The sequence below is a fragment of the Haliaeetus albicilla genome, chromosome 29 (genome assembly GCF_947461875.1).
Source record: "Haliaeetus albicilla chromosome 29, bHalAlb1.1, whole genome shotgun sequence".
Classification (NCBI taxonomy): domain Eukaryota; kingdom Metazoa; phylum Chordata; class Aves; order Accipitriformes; family Accipitridae; genus Haliaeetus; species Haliaeetus albicilla.
The window spans coordinates 5314502-5335882 of record NC_091511.1 but is presented as its reverse complement, the minus strand read 5'-3'; the positions used below and the strand labels follow the sequence as shown (position 1 = coordinate 5335882).

The following is a 21381-nucleotide window of genomic DNA, read 5'->3' as shown; positions in this document are numbered from 1 at the left end:
AGCCCGGTGCATGCTGGGAAGGAAGGGAGGGGGAGGGGGGCCCTGTTGGCATGAGGGCGGGGCCAGGTGCATGCTGGGAAAGGGGGAGGGCGGGGGAGGCGACCAAGATGGCCGAGGGGCCGGAGGAGTCGATCCAAGATGGCCGCCGCGCCGAGGGCTCGATCCAAGATGGCCGCCGCGGTGAAGGCCTGATCCAAGATGGCCGCCGCACCGCAGAGATCCAAGATGGCCGCTCCACGCGTGTCACAGGCGTGTCGGGGGGGGCGTGCCCAGTGATGTCGCAGGGGCCCGGTGATGTCACGGGCGTGTGCGACGATGTCGCAGGCGCGCCCCAAGTGACGTCACGTGATCCAAGCACGTCCCGGGCGCGTCACGTGACCCGGGGCAAGCCTGACACGTGTCACGTGACGATGCCACGCCCCGGAAATGATGACGTCACATACTACGCACGCCTGTCCTGGGTCACGTGACACACCCCACCAGAGGGGGTATCAGGGGGATCACATGACGCAAGCATGTTCGAGGCGTGTCCAAAGCACACGATGTCATGCAGGCGTGGCACAGGAGTGTCACATGACCCGGGCACCTCCCACACACGTCACATGACGCGGGCGTGTCCCAGGCATCTCCGACGCGTTTCACGTGACGCAGGCGTGTCCCAGGCGTGTCCCGTGATGCGAGCGTGTCTCAGGCCTGTCACGTGACGCAGGTGGCACTGAGCTGTCCCGGGCAGGTCATGTGACACAAGCGTGTCCCAGGTGGGTCACGTGACACAGGTGCGTCCCAGGTGTGTCACATGACCGAAGCGTGTCCCATGACAGAGGTGTGTCCTGGGCATGTCCCATGATGCAAGCACATCCCAGGCATGTCACGTGACACAGGCATGATGCAAGCATGTCACATGACACAAGCGTGTCTCAGGCACGTCATGTGATCCAGGCGTGTCCCACGATGCTGAGCCATCCCAGGCGTGTCACGTGACTCAAGCACATCCCAGGCGTATCCCACAATGCAAGTGTGTCCCAAGCGTGTCACATGACGCAGGCGTGTCTCAGGCGTGTCACGTGACGCGGGCGTGCCATGACGCTGAGCTGCCGCAGGTGTGTCGCATGACACAGGCGTGTCCCAGGCGTGTCACGTGACGCAGGCATGTCCCAGACGTGTCCCACGATGCAGGCGTGTCCCAAGCGTGTCATGTGATGCAAGCACATTCCAGGCGTGTCGCATGGCGCAGGCGTGTCCCAGGCGTGTCACATGACACAGGCGTGTCCCAGGCGTGTCCCGTGACCCAGGCGTGTCCCAGCCGCGTCGGGTGACACCGCCACCTCCCAGCCAACCCCAGGCCGGTGGGTGGGGCGGGGCGGGGCGTGGCCGGGGCGTGGCAGGGTTGGGGGTCTCCTCTCCCATTCGGGGGAGGGGGGGAGGGGGCGCAGGGGGCGGGGTCAGGCGCGGGGGGGGAGGGGCTGGCTGACGCGGACGCAGCCCCAATAGGCCGCCCGCAGCAGACACGCCCCCGCCCCCGCCCCCAGCAGGGCCCAACCGGCGTGGAGGGAGCGGAACCGGCGGGCGGGGCCCCACGTGCCCACCTGGGGGGGGGAGGGGAGGGGCGGAGTCAGGGGGAGGGGCACAAGCCACACCCCCCCGCCCCACCCCTGCTCCTGACCAACGGGCGCCTTCCCGGGGGGGGGGGGGGAGGGGGACCATTCCCCGATGCCTGGGTTCCCCAAGCCCCGCCCCTTGATGCCACGCCCCCATAAGCCCCTCCCCATAGGCCACGCCCCACAAGCCACACACCCCTCCCCTCCCCACCCCCTTTCGCGTTTCCACCCTCTCCACCAGACGCCTGCTGCCCCGAAGCCCCGCCCCTTGAAGCCCCGCCCCTGCGAGCCCCACCCCTCCAAGCCCCACCCCTCCAAGCCCCACCCCTCAGGACTCCACCCATCTAAGCCCCACCCCTCGAAACCCCGCCCTCCCCTCCATCCCCACCCCTTTGGCTGTCCCCCCAAGCCCCACCCCCTCCCTTAAGCCCCACCCCCTCGACGCCCCGCCCGCCCGAAGCCCCGCCCACCCCCGGAAGCCCCGCCCCCTCACCGCCAGCCCGGCCGCCGCCCCGGCCATCAGCAGCGCCAGCAGGAGGCAGCAGAGGCAGCGTCGCCGCGGGAACCGGCGGCCAATGGCGGACCTGGAGGGCGGAGGCGGGGGCGGAGTCACTCAGGCCCCTCCCACCGCTCCGCCCACCACCCCGCCCCACCCCAACCCCCAAGAACTTACACCTTGCGGCAGTGGGGGCAGCGGGCCAGGGTGCGGTCGGTAAACTCCGCCCACTGCGGGGAAAGGGGCGGGGTTAGAGGGGCGGGACCCACACTTAGGGGGCGGGACCCACATATGGGGGCGGGGACACATGTATGGGGGCGGGACCAACATCTAGGGGGCGGGGACCCACACTTAGGGGGCGGAGATTTCATCTAGGGGGTGGGGACTCATATATAGGGGGCGGGGACCCACATCTATGGGGCAGAGACCCACACTTAGGGGGCGGGACCCACATATAGGGGGCGGGACCCACACTTAGGAGGCGGGACCCACATCTATGGGGCAGGACCCACATTTATGGGGCGGGAACCCACACTTAGGGGGCGGAGATTTCATCTAGGGGGTGGGGACTCATATATAGGGGGCGGGGACCCACCTATGGGGGCGGGGACCCACACTTAGGGGGCGGAGATTTCGTTTAGGGGGTGGAGATTCATATATAGGGGGCGGGGACCCACATCTATGGGGTGGGACCCACACTTAGGGGGTGGAGATTTCATCTAGGGGGTGGGGACTCATATATAGGGGGCAGGGACCCACATATAGGGGGCGGGACCCATATCTATGGGGGCGGGACCCACATCTATGGGGCAGGACCCACACTTAGGGGGCGGGACCCACATATAGGGGGCGGGACCCACACTTAGGGGGCGGGACCCACATCTATGGGGCGGGACCCACACTTGGGGGCGGGACCCACATCTATGGGGCGGGACCCACACTTGGGGGCGGGACCCACATCTATGGGGCGGGACCCACACCTAGGGGGCGGGACCCACATCTATGGGGCGGGGACCCACACTTAGGGGGCGGGACCCACACTTAGGGGGCGGGACCCACATCTATGGGGCGGGACCCACACTTAGGGGGCGGGACCCACACTTGGGGGTGGGACCCACATCTATGGGGCGGGACCCACACCTAGGGGGCGGGACCCACATCTATGGGGCGGGACCCACACTTAGGGGGCGGGACCCACACCTAGGGGGTGGGACCCACACTTAGGGGGCGGGACCCATATCTATGGGGCGGGACCCACACCTAGGGGGCGGGACCCACATCTATGGGGCAGGGACCCACACTTAGGGGGCGGGACCCACACCTAGGGGGCGGGACCCACACTTAGGGGGCGGGACCCACACCTAGGGGGCGGGGCTTACCAGGAAGGGCCCCCCGCAGTGCCCACAGGCCACACGGACGCCCCCGGGGGGGGGGTCGGGGCTGGGGGCCCCCGCCTGGACGGGGCCCAGGTTGATGATGCGCTTACTGGGAGAGAACTGGGTTATACTGGGAGGGAACTGGGTTATACTGGGAGGGAACTGGGTTATACTGGGAAAGGGGGGGGTGCCAGGGTGCCTCCCCCCCCCCAGTGAGGGAGGGGATTCGGGGCGCTGGGCCCCTCCTCCTCCCCCCATTGACTGCTCCCAGTATGGCCCAGTAAGCTCCCAGTACTTCCCAGTATGGCCCAGTGACCCCCCCCAGTGCTCCCAGTATATCCCAGTACCCCGGAACCCACCCCCGCTGTATACCAGTGACCCAAGTCCCCCTCCCAGTACATCCCAGTCTCTCCTAGGATCCCCCAGTGCCCTCCCAGTGCATCCCAGTGCACCCAAACCCCCCCAGTCCCACCCAGTATATCCCAGTCCTTTCCGGGGCCCTCCCAGTATCCCCCAGCACCCCACAACTCCCTCCCAGTCTGTCCCAGTGCCCTCCCAGTCTATCCCAGTGCCCCACAACTCCCTCCCAGTATCCCCCAGCACCCCACAACTCCCTCCCAGTCTGTCCCAGTGCCCCACAACTCCCTCCCAGTATCCCCCAGCGCCCTCCCAATATTCCCTAGTCCCTCCCAGTCTAAACCAGTACCCCACAACTGCCTCCCAGTCTGTCCCAGTGCCCTCCCAGTCTGTCCCAGTGCCCCATAACTCCCTCCCAGTCTATCTCAGAGCCCCGTAACTCCCTCCCAGTCTATCCCAGTCCCTCCCAGTCTGTCCCAGCGCCCTCCCAGTCCGTCCCAGCGCCCTCCCAGTCTGTCCCAGTCTATCCCAGAGCCCCATAACTCCCTCCCAGTCTATCCTAGTCCCTCCCAGTGCCCTCCCAGTCCATCCCAGTCTATCCCAGAGCCCCATAACTCTCTCCCAGTCTATCCCAGTCCCTCCCAGTCTGTCCCAGCGCCCTCCCAGTCCGTCCCAGCGCCCTCCCAGTGCCCCGTAACTCCCTCCCAGTCTATCCTAGTCTATCCCAGTCTGTCCCAGTGCCCTCCCAGTGCCCCGTAACTCCCTCCCAGTCTATCCTAGTCCCTCCCAGTCTGTCCCAGTACTCTCCCAGTCTATCCTTATCTCTCCCACTCTGTCCCAGCGCCCTTCCAGTCTGTCCCAGTGCCCTCCCAGTCTGTCCCAGTGCCCTCCCAGTCCAACCCAGTCTACCCCAGAGCCCCGCAACTCCCTCCCAGTCTATCCTAGTCCCTCCCAGTCTGTCCCAGTACTCTCCCAGTCTATCCTAGTCCCTCCCAGTCTGTCCCAGTACTCTCCCAGTCTGTCCTAGTCCCTTCCAGTCTGTCCCAGTGCCCTCCCAGTCTGTCCCAGCAACCTCCCAGTCCCTCCCAGTCTACCCCAGAGCCCCGCAACTCCCTCCCAGTCTATCCTAGTCCCTCCCAGTCTATCCTAGTCCCTCCCAGTCTGTCCCAATACTCTCCCAGTCCATCCTAGTCCCTCCCAGTCCGTCCCAGCGCCCTCCCAGTCCGTCCCAGTGCTCTCCCAGTCTGTCCCAGTGCCCTCCCAGTCCCTCCCAGTCTATCCCAGAGCCCCATAACTCCCTCCCAGTCTATCCCAGTCCCTTCCAGTCTGTCCCAGTGCCCTCCCCTTCTATCCCAGAGCCCCATAACTCCCTCCCAGTCTATCCTAGTCCCTCCCAGTCCGTCCCAGTACTCTCCCAGTCTATCCTAGTCCCTCCCAGTCCATCCCAGTACTCTCCCAGTCTATCCTAGTCCCTCCCAGTCCATCCCAGTACCCTCCCAGTCCCTCCCAGTCTACCCCAGAGCCCCGCAACTCCCTCCCAGTCTATCCCAATCCCTCCCAGTCCGTCCCAGCGCCCTCCCAGTCTGTCCCAGTCGATCCCAGAGCCCCATAACTCCCTCCCAGTCTATCCTAGTCCCTCCCAGTCTGTCCCAGTACTCTCCCAGTATATCGTAGTCCCTCCCAGTCCGTCCCAGCGCCCTCCCAGTCCATCCCAGTGCTCTCCCAGTCTGTCCCAGTGCCCTCCCAGTCCCTCCCAGTCTATCCCAGAGCCCCGCAACTCCCTCCCAGTCTATCCCAATCCCTCCCAGTCCATCCCAGCGCACTCCCAGTCCGTCCCAGTGCCCTCCCAGTCTGTCCCAGTCTACCCCAGAGCCCCGCAACTCCCTCCCAGTCTATCCCAATCCCTCCCAGTCCGTCCCAGCGCCCTCCCAGTCCGTCCCAGTCTACCCCAGAGCCCTGCAACTCCCTCCCAGTCTATCCCAATCCCTCCCAGTCCGTCCCAGCGCCCTCCCAGTCCGTCCCAGTCTATCCCAGAGCCCCATAACTCCCTCCCAGTCTATCCTAGTCCCTCCCAGTCCGTCCCAGTGCTCTCCCAGTCCGTCCCAGTGCCCTCCCAGTCTACCCCAGAGCCCCGCAACTCCCTCCCAGTCTATCCCAATCCCTCCCAGTCCGTCCCAGCACCCTCCCAGTCTGTCCCAGTCTATCCCAGAGCCCCATAACTCCCTCCCCGTCTATCCTAGTCCCTCCCAGTCTGCCCCAGTAGTCTCCCAGTCCGTCCCAGTACTCTCCCAGTCTATCCTAGTCCCTCCCAGTCCGTCCCAGTGCTCTCCCAGTCCGTCCCAGTGCTCTCCCAGTCCGTCCCAGTGCCCTCCCAGTCCCTCCCAGTCTATCCCAGAGCCCCGCAACTCCCTCCCAGTCCGTCCCAGCGCCCTCCCAGTCCGTCCCAGCGCCTCCCAGTCTGACCAGTAAGGCCGAGGACAGGCGATGCGCTGGGACGAGGCCTTGCAGACCAGGAGGCAGTTGCAGGGGCAGCGCACGTACTTCTTCCCCCCGGGGGCCGTGCGGATTGGCTGGCGGTAGGAGGGGGGCGGAGCCTCAGGCCACGCCCACCCCTCAAGCCCCGCCCACCCGCTCCCAACCCCGCCCCTTTCAGTCCCTCCCACTCTTGGCCCCGCCCCTTCACCCCCTCCCCTCTTAGGCCTCCTAGCTCCGCCCCCCTTCAGACCCCGCCCCGTCAGACCCCGCCCTGTCGGACCCCACCCCGCGGGGCCACGCCCCCTCGAGGCCACGCCCCCTCGAGGCCACGCCCCTCCCCGCAAGCCCCGCCCCTCACCGTGGCCTCCCCGCAGCCCCCGCACTTCACCACGTGCTGGTGGGTTTTCCCCTCGACGCTGATTGGCCGCTGGCAGACGCGGCAGGTGACCGCCGGCCCCGCCCCTCCTTCCGGGCTGCCCAATGGGGAGTAAGGGGGCGGGGCTTCCCCCGGCAACACCGCCGGAGGGGCCGCCCCCGCGGCGCCTGCCAACCGGCAGAGGGGAGGGGGTGGGTGGGCGGGGCCGAGGCCTCGCCCCTTCCTCGCAGCCACACCCCCTCCCCACCATGCCCCTTCCAGCCCCGCCCCCTCCCAGCCCCGCCCCTTCGACCCCTCCTCCCCTCTTTCTGCCCCGCCCCCTGTTGCCTCAAGCCCCGCCCACTTCGCCCTGTCCCACCTCTCCCCTCCGGCCCCACCCCCTCAAACCCCACCCACCCCCCCAAGCCCCACCCCACCCCCCCCACCCCTCTAGCCCCTCCCACCCTCAGCCCCACCCCCCAAGCCCCTCCCCTCCACTCATCGCCCCTCCCACCCCCTCAAGCCCCACCCCACAACCCCGCCCCTTCAGAACCCCGCCCCTCCCCTCAAGCCCCGCCCCCTTAGTACCCCCTCAAGCCCCGCCCCTCCCCTCAAGCCCCGCCCCTTATAACCGCGCCCCTCCCCTCAAGCCCCGCCCAACCCCGCCCCTTTCCCCCAAGCCCCGCCCCCAGCCCCCACCCCGCCCCTCCCCCAAGCCCCGCCCCACTCACCCCCCGCCGCCGTCCCCCCCCCCCCTCCTCCCCCCGGGCCCGGGCCCGGCCCCGCCTCGGCCGGCAGCAGCGGCGATCGCTCCCCGTCCGCCATGACACCCCGCGGCCCCGCCCCTCGGCCGCCCCTCGGCCCCGCCCACCCCCCGCGTCACGTGACCCCCTCCCTTCCCCCCCCTCGGCGCCGTCGCCCCGCCGCGCGCTCCCATTGGCCCTCCCGCCTCACGTGACCGCTCCCTCCCCTCCCTCCCCTCGGCGCCGTTGCCGGGCAACCCTCCTTTCCCGCGCCGCGCTCTGCCATTGGCTCTCCCCCCTCACGTGGCCGCTCCCTCCCCTCCCTCCCCTCCAGCGCCGTTGCCCGGCAACCCTCCTTTCCCGCACCGCGCTCTCCCATTGGCCCTCCCTCCCCACGTGACCCCCCCCACCCCCTCCCTTCCCCTCCAGCGCCGTTGCCGGCCGCCCCGCCGCGCGTTCCCATTGGCCCTCCCGCCTCACGTGACACCGCCCCGTTGCCATGGCGACCCGCCTCTTCCTTCCTCCCCCCCCCGCCCCTCCCCTCGGGGCCCAGCTTCTCCTCGGACGCTGATTGGCCGAAAGGGCGGCGTGAGGGGGCGGGGCGGGGCGGGACGCCCCTATATCAGCGGCGGGGCGGGGCGGGGCGGCGGCAGAGGCCGGCGGCGCCATGGCGGGCAGGTGGGCGGGGCGCATGCGCGGCGGCGCGAGCCGGGGGGTGGGCTTCACCCCCCCCTTTATTTTTTTTTTTTTTTTTTTTTTTTTTGATCTCAGCCAATGGGAGGGCAGCGGGGGGGTTCACACCTCCCCCGGGCGGCCAATCAGAGGAGGAGGAAGGGGGGGGCGGGGTGTATCCGGGTGGGGGCTTCCTGCCCCACAGATGTGGGGCCGGGGGGGGGGTTCTGCCCCACGGATGTGGGTCCTGCCCCATAGATGTGGGGCCTGGGCACTCTAGGGGGGGCCTGCCCCACATTTGGGGGTCCCTGGGGCCTCCCTGACCCACAGATGTGGGTCCTACCCCCTCTATAGGGCTCCTGCCCCACAGATATAGGGCCTGCCCCACATTTGGGGGTCCCTGGGCCCTCCCAGCCCCACAGATGGGGGTCCAGCCCCCCCATGGGGGTCCTGCCCCACAGATATAGGGCCTGCCCCACATTTGGGGGTCCCTGGGGCCTCCCAGCCCCCTCTATATGGGTCCTGCCCCACAGATAGAGGGCCTGCCCCACATTTGGGGGTCCCTGGGGCCTCCCTGACCCACAGATGGGGGTCCTACCCCCTCTATAGGGCTCCTGCCCCACAGATATAGGGCCTGCCCCACATTTGGGGGTCCCTGGGGCCTCCCAGCCCCCTCTATATGGGTCCTGCCCCACAGATATAGGGCCTGCCCCACATTTGGGGGTCCCTGGGCCCTCCCAGCCCCACAGATGGGGGTCCAGCCCCCCCATGGGGGTCCTGCCCCACAGATATAGGGCCTGCCCCACATTTGGGGGTCCCTGGGGCCTCCCAGCCCCCTCTATATGGGTCCTGCCCCACAGATATAGGGCCTGCCCCACATTTGGGGGTCCCTGGGCCCTCCCAGCCCCACAGATGGGGGTCCAGCCCCCCCATGGGGGTCCTGCCCCACAGATATAGGGCCTGCCCCACATTTGGGGGTCCCTGGGGCCTCCCAGCCCCCTCTATATGGGTCCTGCCCCACAGATATAGGGCCTGCCCCACATTTGGGGGTCCCTGGGGCCTCCCTGACCCACAGATGTGGGTCCTACCCCCTCTATAGGGCTCCTGCCCCACAGATATAGGGCCTGCCCCACATTTGGGGGTCCCTGGGGCCTTCCAGCCCCACAGATGTGGGTCCAGCCCCCCCTATGTGGGTCCTGCCCCATAGATTTGGGGCCTGGGCACTCTATATGGGTCCTGCCCCACAGATATAGGGCCTGCCCCACATTTGGGGGTCCCTGGGGCCTTCCAGCCCCACAGATGTGGGTCCAGCCCCCCCTATGGGGGTCCTGCCCCACAGATATAGGGCCTGCCCCACATTTGGGGGTCCCTGGGGCCTTCCAGCCCCACAGATGGGGGTCCTGCCCCATAGATGTGGGGCCTGGCCCCCTCTATATGGGTCCTGCCCCACAGATGTGGGTCTTTTCTGGATGCCTGGGGCCTTCCTGCCCCACAGATATAGGTCCTGCCCCACATAGAGGGGTCCCTGGGCCCTCCCTGCCCCACACATGGGGGTCCTGCCCCATAGATTTGGGGCCTGGGCACTCTATAGGGGTCCTGCCCCACAGATATAGGGCCTGCCCCACATTTGGGGGTCCCTGGGGCCTCCCTGACCCACAGATGTGGGTCCAGCCCCCCCTATGTGGGTCCTGCCCCACAGATGTGGGGCCTGGCCCCCTCTATATGGGTCCTGCCCCACAGATGTGGGTCTTTTCTGGATGCCTGGGTCCTTCCTGCCCCACAGATATAGGTCCTGCCCCACATAGAGGGGTCCCTGGGCCCTCCCTGCCCCACACATGGGGGTCCTGCCCTCTCTATGTGGGTCCTGGCCCTATATAGGGGTCCTGCCCCACATCTATGGGTCCCTTCCTGGACGCCTGGGTCCTCCCTGCCCCACATACATGGCTCCTAGTCCTATATGTGGGTCCTGCCCCACATATGTGGGTCTCTTTCGGATGCCTGGGGTCCCCCCTGCCCCCTCTATGTGGGTCCTGGCCCTATATAGGGGTCCTGCCCCACAGATCTGGGTCCCACCCCATATATATGGGTCCTCTCCCGCGTGCCTGGGCCCTCCCAGCCCCACATATGTGGGTCCCACCCCCCATCTGTGGGTCCCGCGGAAGCCCTGCCCCTCCCCCTCCCCTGTGACCCCCCCCCCAAGTGAGGGGCGGGGCCGCCCCTCCCCCGTCCCAAGTCCATTTGGCTCCCGGCCCCCGCGGCGAGACGCGGGCGGGCGTCCAAATGCCGCCGTGGGTCACGCTATGGGTCACGGGAGCTGCCGTTGGGTCCCGCCGTGGGTCTGGAGTCTCCCTATGGGGCTCGGGTGCCGCCGTGGGTCAGGTTATGGGGCGGGGGTCTCTCCGTGGGTCATCGTATGGGGCTCGGGTGCTGCTATGGGTCCCGCCGTGGGGTTTGGGTGCCCCCGTGGGTCGTTCTATGGGTCTCGGTTGATGTTGGGGGTCACTCCGTGGGTCCTGGGTGCCCCCATGGAGCACCCTGTGGGTCCCGGTTGACCCTGAGGGTCACGCTATGGGTCCCGGGTGATGTTGGACGTCACCCTATGGGTCTTGGGTGCCCCATGGGTCACTCTATGGGTCCTGGTTGACCCTGTGGGTCACCCTGTGGGTCTTGGTTGATGTTGGACGTCACCCTATGGGTCCCGGTTGACATTGGGGGTCACCCTATGGGTCCTGGGTGCCCCATGGGTCACTCTATGGGTCCTGGTTGACCCTGTGGGTCACCCTGTGGGTCCCGGTTGATGCTGGGGGTCACCCTATGGGTCCTGGGTGCCCCATGGGTCACCCTATGGGTCCCAGTTGACCCCGAGGGTCACCCTATGGGTCTTGGTTGACGTTGGACGTCACCCTATGGGTCCTGGGTGCCCCTATGGGTCCCAGTTGACGTTGGGGATCACCCTATGGGTCCTGGTTGACATCAGACGTCACCCTATGGGTCCCGGTTGACCCTGAGGGTCACGCTATGGGTCCTGGGTGATGTTGGACGTCAAGCTATGGGTCTTGGGTGCCCCCATGGGTCACCCTGAGGGTCCCGGTTGACGTTGGGGGTCACCCTATGGGTCCTGGTTGACATTGGGGGTCACCCTATGGGTCCCCGTTGACCCCGAGGGTCACCCTGTGGGTCTTGGTTGATGTTGGACATCACCCTATGGGTCCCGGTTGACGCCGGACGTCACCCTATGGGTCCTGGGTGCCCCTCTGGGTCCTGGTTGACACTGGACATTACTCTATGGGTCCCGGTTGACATTGGGGGTCACCCTATGGGTCCCGGGTGCCCCATGGGTCACCCTATGGATCCCGGTTGACCCCGAGGGTTACCCTGAGGGTCTTGGTTGACATTGGACGTCACCCTATGGGTCCTGGGTGCCCCTCTGGGTCCCGGTTGACGTTGGGGGTCACCCTATGGATCCCGGTTGACCCCGAGGGTCACCCTGTGGGTTCTGGGTGCCCCATGGGTCACTCTATGGGTCCCGGTTGATGCTGGGGGTCACCCTGTGGGTCCCGGTTGATGCTGGGGGTCACCCTATGGGTCCCGGTTGACATTGGGGGTCACCCTATGGGTCCCGGTTGACCCCGAGAGTCACTCTATGGGTCTTGGTTGATGTTGGACGTCACCCTATGGGTCCTGGGTGCCCCTATGGGTCCCGGTTGACGTTGGGGATCACCCTATGGGTCCTGGTTGACATCAGATGTCACCCTATGGGTCCTGGTTGACGTTGGGGGTCACCCTATGGGTCCCGGTTGACCCCGAGGGTCACCCTGTGGGTCTTGGTTGATGTTGGACGTCACCCTATGGGTCCTGGGTGCCCCTCTGGGTCCTGGTTGACCCTGAGGGTCACCCTATGGGTCCTGGTTGACGTTGGACGTCACCCTATGGGTCCTGGGTGCCCCTGTGGGTCCCGGTTGACCCCGAGGGTCACCCTATGGGTCCTGGTTGACATTGGGGGTCACCCTGTGGGTCCTGGTTGACATTGGGGGTCACCCTATGGGTCCTGGTTGACGTTGGGGGTCACCCTATGGGTCCCGGTTGACCCCGAGGGTCACCCTGTGGGTCTTGGTTGATGTTGGACGTCACCCTATGGGTCCTGGGTGCCCCTCTGGGTCCTGGTTGACCCTGAGGGTCACCCTATGGGTCCTGGTTGACGTTGGACGTCACCCTATGGGTCCTGGGTGCCCCTGTGGGTCCCGGTTGACCCCGAGGGTCACCCTATGGGTCCTGGTTGACATTGGGGGTCACCCTGTGGGTCCTGGTTGACATTGGGGGTCACCCTATGGGTCCCGGTTGACCCTGAGGGTCACCCTGTGGGTCTTGGTTGACGTTGGACGTCACCCTATGGGTCCTGGGTGCCCCTGTGGGTCCCGGTTTGACCCCGAGGGTGCCCCTGTGGGTCCCGGTTGACCCCGAGGGTCACCCTATGGGTCTTGGTTGACGTTAGATGTCACCCTATGGGTCCTGGGTGCCCCTGTGGGTCCCGGTTGACCCTGAGGGTCACCCTATGGGTCTTGGTTGACGTTGGACGTCACCCTATGGGTCCTGGGTGCCCCTCTGGGTCCTGGTTGACCCTGAGGGTCACCCTATGGGTCCTGGTTGACGTTGGACGTCACCCTATGGGTCCTGGGTGCCCCTGTGGGTCCCGGTTGACCCCGAGGGTCACCCTATGGGTCCTGGTTGACATTGGGGGTCACCCTGTGGGTCCTGGTTGACATTGGGGGTCACCCTATGGGTCCCGGTTGACCCTGAGGGTCACCCTGTGGGTCTTGGTTGACGTTGGACGTCACCCTATGGGTCCTGGGTGCCCCTGTGGGTCCTGGTTGACCCTGAGGGTCACCCTATGGGTCTTGGTTGACATTGGACGTCACCCTATGGGTCCTGGGTGCCCCTGTGGGTCCCGGTTGACCCCGAGGGTGCCCCTGTGGGTCCCGGTTGACCCCGAGGGTCACCCTATGGGTCTTGGTTGACGTTAGATGTCACCCTATGGGTCCTGGTTGACATTGGGGGTCACCCTGTGGGTCCTGGTTGACATTGGGGGTCACCCTATGGGTCCCGGTTGACCCTGAGGGTCACCCTGTGGGTCTTGGTTGACGTTGGACGTCACCCTATGGGTCCTGGGTGCCCCTGTGGGTCCCGGTTGACCCCGAGGGTGCCCCTGTGGGTCCCGGTTGACCCCGAGGGTCACCCTGTGGGTCCTGGTTGACATTGGGGGTCACCCTGTGGGTCCTGGTTGACATTGGGGGTCACCCTGTGGGTCCCGGTTGACCCTGAGGGTCACCCTGTGGGTCTTGGTTGACGTTGGACGTCACCCTATGGGTCCTGGGTGCCCCTGTGGGTCCCGGTTGACCCCGAGGGTGCCCCTGTGGGTCCCGGTTGACCCCGAGGGTCACCCTATGGGTCCTGGTTGACATTGGGGGTCACCCTGTGGGTCCTGGTTGACATTGGGGGTCACCCTATGGGTCCCGGTTGACCCTGAGGGTCACCCTGTGGGTCTTGGTTGACGTTGGACGTCACCCTATGGGTCCTGGGTGCCCCTGTGGGTCCTGGTTGACCCTGAGGGTCACCCTATGGGTCTTGGTTGACATTGGACGTCACCCTATGGGTCCTGGGTGCCCCTGTGGGTCCCGGTTGACCCCGAGGGTGCCCCTGTGGGTCCCGGTTGACCCCGAGGGTCACCCTATGGGTCTTGGTTGACGTTAGATGTCACCCTATGGGTCCTGGTTGACATTGGGGGTCACCCTGTGGGTCCTGGTTGACATTGGGGGTCACCCTATGGGTCCCGGTTGACCCTGAGGGTCACCCTGTGGGTCTTGGTTGACGTTGGACGTCACCCTATGGGTCCTGGGTGCCCCTGTGGGTCCCGGTTGACCCCGAGGGTGCCCCTGTGGGTCCCGGTTGACCCCGAGGGTCACCCTGTGGGTCCTGGTTGACATTGGGGGTCACCCTGTGGGTCCTGGTTGACATTGGGGGTCACCCTGTGGGTCCCGGTTGACCCTGAGGGTCACCCTATGGGTCTTGGTTGACGTTAGATGTCACCCTATGGGTCCTGGGTGCCCCTGTGGGTCCCGGTTGACCCTGAGGGTCACCCTATGGGTCTTGGTTGACGTTGGACGTCACCCTATGGGTCCTGGGTGCCCCTCTGGGTCCTGGTTGACCCTGAGGGTCACCCTATGGGTCCTGGTTGACGTTGGACGTCACCCTATGGGTCCTGGGTGCCCCTGTGGGTCCCGGTTGACCCCGAGGGTCACCCTATGGGTCCTGGTTGACATTGGGGGTCACCCTGTGGGTCCTGGTTGACATTGGGGGTCACCCTATGGGTCCCGGTTGACCCTGAGGGTCACCCTGTGGGTCTTGGTTGACGTTGGACGTCACCCTATGGGTCCTGGGTGCCCCTGTGGGTCCTGGTTGACCCTGAGGGTCACCCTATGGGTCTTGGTTGACATTGGACGTCACCCTATGGGTCCTGGGTGCCCCTGTGGGTCCCGGTTGACCCCGAGGGTGCCCCTGTGGGTCCCGGTTGACCCCGAGGGTCACCCTATGGGTCTTGGTTGACGTTAGATGTCACCCTATGGGTCCTGGGTGCCCCTGTGGGTCCCGGTTGACCCTGAGGGTCACCCTATGGGTCTTGGTTGACGTTGGACGTCACCCTATGGGTCCTGGGTGCCCCTCTGGGTCCTGGTTGACCCTGAGGGTCACCCTATGGGTCCTGGTTGACGTTGGACGTCACCCTATGGGTCCTGGGTGCCCCTGTGGGTCCCGGTTGACCCCGAGGGTCACCCTATGGGTCCTGGTTGACATTGGGGGTCACCCTGTGGGTCCTGGTTGACATTGGGGGTCACCCTATGGGTCCCGGTTGACCCTGAGGGTCACCCTGTGGGTCTTGGTTGACGTTGGACGTCACCCTATGGGTCCTGGGTGCCCCTGTGGGTCCCGGTTGACCCCGAGGGTGCCCCTGTGGGTCCCGGTTGACCCCGAGGGTCACCCTATGGGTCTTGGTTGACGTTAGATGTCACCCTATGGGTCCCGGTTGACCCCGAGGGTCACCCTGTGGGTCCTGGTTGACATTGAGGGTCACCCTATGGGTCCCGGTTGACCCCGAGGGTCACCCTGTGGGTCCTGGTTGACATTGGGGGTCACCCTATGGGTCCCGGTTGACCCTGAGGGTCACCCTGTGGGTCTTGGTTGACGTTGGACGTCACCCTATGGGTCCTGGGTGCCCCTGTGGGTCCCGGTTGACCCCGAGGGTGCCCCTGTGGGTCCCGGTTGACCCCGAGGGTCACCCTATGGGTCCTGGTTGACATTGGGGGTCACCCTATGGGTCCCGGTTGACCCTGAGGGTCACCCTGTGGGTCTTGGTTGACGTTGGACGTCACCCTATGGGTCCTGGGTGCCCCTCTGGGTCCCGGTTGACCCCGAGGGTCACCCTGTGGGTCCCGGGTGCCGTGGGGTGACGCGGGCGCCCCTCTGGCCCCCTTTCCCCCCAGCTACGAGGAGTGCGCGGAGGCGGCGGCGTGGCTGCGGGAGCGGGTGCCCACCCCGCCGCGGGTGGCCCTGGTCTGTGGGTCGGGGTTGGGGGCCCTGGCCCAGGACCTGGAGGACGCCCAGAGCTTCGACTACGCCGACATCCCCCACTTCCCCCGCAGCACCGGTCAGCCCCACGGCGCCGCTTGGGGGGCTGGGGGGGTTCCGGGGGGCAGTTGGGGGGCTGGAGGGGGCAGTTGGGGGGCTAAGGAGGGCACTTGGGGGGCTGGGGGGGCTCCTTGGGGGGCTGGAGGGGGCACTTGGGGGGCTGGGGAGGGCACTTGGGGGGCTGGGGGGGCTCCTTGGGGGGCTGGAGGGGGCACTTGGGGGGCTAAGGAGGGCACTTGGGGGGCTGGGGGGGCTCCTTGGGGGGCTGGAGGGGGCACTTGGGGGGCTGGGGGGCTCCTTGGGGGGCTGCGGGGGGACTTGGGGGGCTGAGGGGGCACTTGGGGGGCGGGGGGGCACTTGGGGGGCTGGGGAGGGCACTTGGGGGGCTGGGGGGGCTCCTTGGGGGGCTGCGGGGGGACTTGGGGGGCTGAGGGGGCACTTGGGGGGCTGGGGAGGGCACTTGGGGGGCTGGGGGGCTCCTTGGGGGGCTGGGGGGGCTCCTTGGGGGGCTGCGGGGGGACTTGGGGGGCTGGGGAGGGCACTTGGGGGGCTGGAGGGGGCACTTGGGGGGCTGAGGGGGCACTTGGGGGGCTGGAGGGGGCACTTGGGGGGCTGGGGGGGGACTTGGGGGGCTGAGGGGGCTCCTTGGGGGGCTGGAGGGGGCACTTGGGGGGCTGGGGGGGCTCCTTGGGGGGCTGGGGAGGGCACTTGGGGGGCTGGAGGGGCTCCTTGGGGGGCTGGAGGGGGCACTTGGGGGGCTGGGGGGCTCCTTGGGGGGCTGCGGGGGGACTTGGGGGGCTGAGGGGGCACTTGGGGGGCGGGGGGGCACTTGGGGGGCTGGGGAGGGCACTTGGGGGGCTGGGGGGGCTCCTTGGGGGGCTGGGGGGGCTCCTTGGGGGGCTGCGGGGGGACTTGGGGGGCTGAGGGGGCACTTGGGGGGCTGGGGAGGGCACTTGGGGGGCTGGAGGGGGGACTTGGGGGGCTGGAGGGGGCACTTGGGGGGCTGGGGAGGGCACTTGGGGGGCTGGGGGCTCCTTGGGGGGCTGCGGGGGGACTTGGGGGGCTGAGGGGGCACTTGGGGGGCTGGGAGGGCACTTGGGGGGTCGGGTTGTCTGTGGGGTGACTTATGGGGCTGACCCCCCTCTTCTCGTCCCCGCCCCCCCCCCCCCCCCAGTGCAGGGCCATGTGGGGCGGCTGGTTGTGGGGCGCTTGGGCTCCGCCCCCTGCGCCGTCCTGCAGGGACGCTTCCACCTCTACGAGGGGTACAGCCCCGCCCAGGTGGGTCCCGCCCCATACGTGTGGGTCCTGCCCCATAGATGTGGGTCCCGCCCCATAGATGTGGGTCTGGCCCCATACATGTGGGTCCCAGCCCCATAAGTGTGGGTCCCGGCCCCATAGGTGTGGGTCTGGCCCCATAGATGTGGGACCTGCCCCATAAGTGTGGGTCCCGCCCCATAGATGTGGCTCCCAGCCCCATAGGTGTGGGTCCTGGCTCCCATAGATGTGGGTCCCGCCCCATAGATGTGGGTCCAGCCCCATACGTGTGGGTCCCGCCCCATAGATGTGGGTCTGGCCCCATAAGTGTGGGTCCCAGCCCCATAAGTGTGGGTCCCGCCCCATAGATGTGGCTCCCAGCCCCATAGGTGTGGGACCTGCCCCATAGATGTGGGACCTGCCCCATAGGTGTGGGTCCCAGCCCCATAGGTGTGGGTCCCGCCCCATAGATTTGTCCCCCAGCCCCACATATGTGGGTCCCGGCCCCATAGATTGTGGGTCCCACCCCATAGATTGTGGGTCCGGCCCCATAGATTATGGGTCTGGCCCCATAGATGTGGGTCCCACCCCATAGGTGTGGGTTCCGCCCCATAGATGTGGGTCCCGGCCCCATAGATTTGTCCCTCAGCCCCACATATGTGGGTCCCGGCCCCATAGATGTGGGTCCCGGCCCCATAGATGTGGGACCTGCCCCATAGGGGTGGGTCCCAGCCCCATAGGTGTGGGTTCCGCCCCATAGATGTGGGTCCGGCCCCATAGATGATGGGTCCCAGCCCCATAGATGTGGGTCCCGGCCCCATAGATTGTGGGTCCCACCCCATAGATGTGGCTCCCCTCCCCCCCAAGCCCCACCCCCTCCCCTAAACCCCTCCCCCAAGCCCCTCCCCTCCCCCAAGCCCCTCCCCCCTCCCCCCTCCCCTCCCCATTAACCACCCCGCTAACCCTTGACCGCCCCAACACCCCCCCCCCCCGATAACCAACTAATAACCCGCTGCTGATTAACGAGCGACTAATTAACGACTAACGAGCAGGTGGCGCTGCCGGTGCGGGTGCTGGCGCTGCTGGGGGCGCACACGGTGGTGCTGACCAACGCCGCCGGCAGCCTCCGGCCCTTCCTCCGCCCCGGCCACCTCCTCGTCCTCACCGACCACATCAACCTGCCCGGCTTGGCCGGCCGCAGCCCATTGGCCGGCCCTAACGACGAGAGGTGGGTCAGCGGGGCGGGGCGTGGGGGGCGGGGGGCACGCCCACACCCGGTTCTAACCTCTCGTATTTTCTTTTTTTCTCTTTTTTTTTTTTTTTCTCCTTTTCTTCCCCCCGCCCCGCCAGGTTCGGCCCCCGCTTCCCGCTCATGGTGGGCGCGTACGACGCCGGGCTGCGGCGATTGGCCCTCGCCTTGGCCCCGCCCCAGCTGCGGGCACGCCCCGGCGTTTATTGCGGGGTGGGGGGGCCCAGCTACGAGACCTGGGCCGAGTGCCGCTTCCTCCAGCGCATCGGGGGGGACGCCGTCGGTGAGTCGACGCCCTGACCCCTCCCCCGGACACACCCGTGCCCCTCCCCCGGACACGCCCGCGCCACTCCCCGACACACCCACAGCCCCAAAGGGACCTAAAATGGCTCCAAATGGGGACGGACACGCTAAGGGCACGCTAAGGACAGGGTATGAGAGGGTCAAGGCACTAAGAGCGTGTTAAGGACAAGGTATGAGGCTAAACATGCTAAGGACATGCTAAGGACATGCTAAGGACAGGGTATGAGAGGCTGGACACGCTGAGGACACGCTAAGGACAGGGTATGAGAGGGCCAAGGGGTTAAGAGCATGTTAAGGACAAGGTATGAGGCTAAACACGCTAAGGACATGCTAAGGGCACGCTAAGGACACGCTAAGGACAGGGTATGAGAGGGCCAAGGGGTTAAGAGCATGTTAAGGACAAGGTATGAGGCTAAACACGCTAAGGACATGCTAAGGGCACGCTAAGGACATGCTAAGGACAGGGTATGAGAGGCTGGACACGCTGAGGACACGCTAAGGACACGCTAAGGACAGTATGAGAGGGCCAAGAGGCTAAAAGCGTGTTAAGGACAAGGTATGAGGCTAAACATGCTAAGGACATGCTAAGGACAGGGTATGAGAAGGTCAAGGGGCTAAGAGTGTGTTAAGGACAAGGTATGAGGCTAAACATGCAAAGGACACGCTAAGGGCACACTAAGGACATGCTAAGGACAGGGTATGAGAGGGTCAAGGGGCTAAGAGTGTGTTAAGGACAAGGTATGAGGCTAAACACGCTAAGGACATGCTAAGGGCACACTAAGAACAGCGTATCAGAGGCTGGACACACTAAGGGCATGCTAAGGACAGGGTATGACGGGTTGAACATGCCAAGGACAGGGTATGAAAGGCTGAACATGCTAAGAACACACCAAGGGCACACTGAGGACATGCTAAGAACAGGCTATGAAAGGCTGAATGTGTAAAGGACACGCTAAAGACACGCTAAGGAGAGGATATGAAAGGGCCAACAGGCTAAAGGCGTGTTGAGGGCAGAGTATGAGGCTAAACGTGCTAAGGACACGCTAAGGGCATGCTAAGAACAGAGCATGAAAGGCTGGACATGCTAAGGACACGCTCAGGTCAGGGTACAAAAGGCCGAACGCGCTAAGGACGCGCTAAGGACAGGGTATGAGAGCGTCAACACGCCAAGAACATGCCGTGAACACGCTAAGAACATGCTGAGAACACGCTAAGAACACGCCGAGAGCGTCCCAAGCACACGCTAAGAGCCTGCCAAGATCCCACGGAGAAAACGCCAAGCGCACGCTAACAGAACCCCAAGAATTTCCCAGAACATGCCAACAACACGCTGACAACATGCTAACCACACGCCAACACCACCACGCCAACCCCTCACAATCCTCTCCCCCCACCCCCCAACCCCCCCAAAACCCCACCCCCGACGCCCCGCCCTTCCCCTCACCCCCCGCCTCCCCCCGTGCCCTTAGCGTGTCCTTAGCGTGTCCGTCTCCCCCCGCCTTGTTTCACAGGCATGAGCACGGTGATGGAGGCGGTGGCGGCGCGGCACTGCGGGTTGCGTGTGCTGGGGCTGTCGCTGATCACCAACGTGGCGGTGGAGGAGGAGGAGGAGGAGGAGGAGGAAGAGGAGAAGCGGGGGGAGGGGCGGGCGGGGGAGGGGCAGCCCCCCCCGGCCCCGCCCCCCGGGCACGAGGAAGTGCTGGCCGCCGCCCAAGCCGGAGCTCGGCACCTCCGCACCCTCCTGGTGGCTTTGGCCCCTCGGCTGGTCCAGCGGGAAGGCGAACACGCTTAGGACACGGGAAGAGGAAGGCGGGAAGGCGGGGAGGGGCGGGGGGAGGGGAGGGGCGTCCCGTGCTGGTGGCGTGTCATCGGCGGCGTCTTCGGTCGGGTTTTCCTACGCCAGGTTGGGCGGCGGCGGGGGTCTCGTGTCGTTCGCGTGTCAGTCCCGTGTCGATCCCCCGGTGATGAGGGCTCAGTGTCCCGTGTCGGTCCCGTGTCATTCCCGTGTCATTCCCGTGTCAATCCCCGGTTCATTCCCAGTGACAACCCTTCAATATCCCATGTCGATCCTGTGTCAGTCCCATGTCGATCCCGTGTCAGTCCCATGTCATTCCCGTGTCAATCCCGGGTTGATTCCCGGTGACAGTGGTTCAATATCCCGTGTTGATCCTGTGTCAGTCCCATGTCATTCCCATGTCAATCCCCAGTTGATTGCCAGTGACAACCCTTCAATATCCCGTGTCGATCCCATGTCGATCCCATGTCATTCCTGTGTTAATCCCCCGTTGATTCCCAGTGACAATGGTTCAATATCCCGTGTCAATCCCATGTCAGTCCCGTGTCAATCCCCATTTGATTGCCAGTGACAACCCTTTAATATCCCATGTCGATCCTGTGTTGATCCCGTGTCAGTCCCATGTCATTCCCATGTCAATCCCCGGTTGATTGCCAGTGACAACCCTTCAATATCCCATGTCGATCCCATGTCAATCCCATGTCATTCCCGTGTCAATCCCTGGTTGATTCCCGGTGACAATGGTTCAATATCCCATGTTGATCCCGTGTCAATCCCATGTCATTCCCGTGTCAATCCCCAGTTGATTCCCAGTGACAACCCTTCAATATCCCATGTCGATCCCATGTCGATCCCATGTCAATCCCATGTCATTCCTGTGTTAATCCCAGGTTGATTCCCAGTGACAATGGTTGAATATCCCGTGTCAATCCCATGTCAATCCCATGTCATTCCCGTGTCAATCCCCGGTCGATTCCCGGTGACGACAGCTCAAGATCCCGTGTCGATCCCGTGTCATTGGCGTGCCAATC

At 65.7% G+C, this 21381-nt stretch overlaps 2 protein-coding genes across 3 annotated transcripts; one reads left to right on the top strand and one right to left on the bottom strand.

Moving 5' to 3' along the window:
• Positions 1 to 275: 275 nt before the first annotated feature.
• PIP4P1 (phosphatidylinositol-4,5-bisphosphate 4-phosphatase 1) lies at positions 276 to 7503 on the bottom strand. The gene is made up of 7 exons (XM_069774225.1): positions 7389 to 7503; positions 6661 to 6845; positions 6291 to 6397; positions 3474 to 3579; positions 2272 to 2324; positions 2092 to 2182; positions 276 to 1586 (listed from the first exon to the last, which is right to left on the bottom strand). The coding sequence occupies exons 1-7, from the start codon at positions 7480 to 7482 to the stop codon at positions 1443 to 1445; spliced, it is 780 nt and encodes a 259-aa protein (XP_069630326.1). The 5' UTR covers positions 7483 to 7503; the 3' UTR covers positions 276 to 1442.
• A 496-nt stretch (positions 7504 to 7999) lies between these two features.
• Positions 8000 to 20954, top strand: PNP (purine nucleoside phosphorylase). 2 transcript variants are annotated; one of them, XR_011322728.1, is made up of 7 exons: positions 8000 to 8078; positions 15605 to 15768; positions 16924 to 17027; positions 18056 to 18231; positions 18354 to 18535; positions 20067 to 20654; positions 20734 to 20954. XR_011322728.1 is itself a non-coding variant. In XM_069774224.1 (6 exons), exons 1-6 carry the CDS (start codon positions 8068 to 8070, stop codon positions 20345 to 20347), a joined length of 918 nt encoding a protein of 305 aa, XP_069630325.1. In that variant the 5' UTR covers positions 8000 to 8067; the 3' UTR covers positions 20348 to 20954. The 2 variants fall into 2 exon arrangements, 1 of the variants encoding a protein (XP_069630325.1); XM_069774224.1 differs by having other exon boundaries at positions 20067 to 20954.
• The last annotated feature ends 427 nt before the right edge of the window (positions 20955 to 21381 follow it).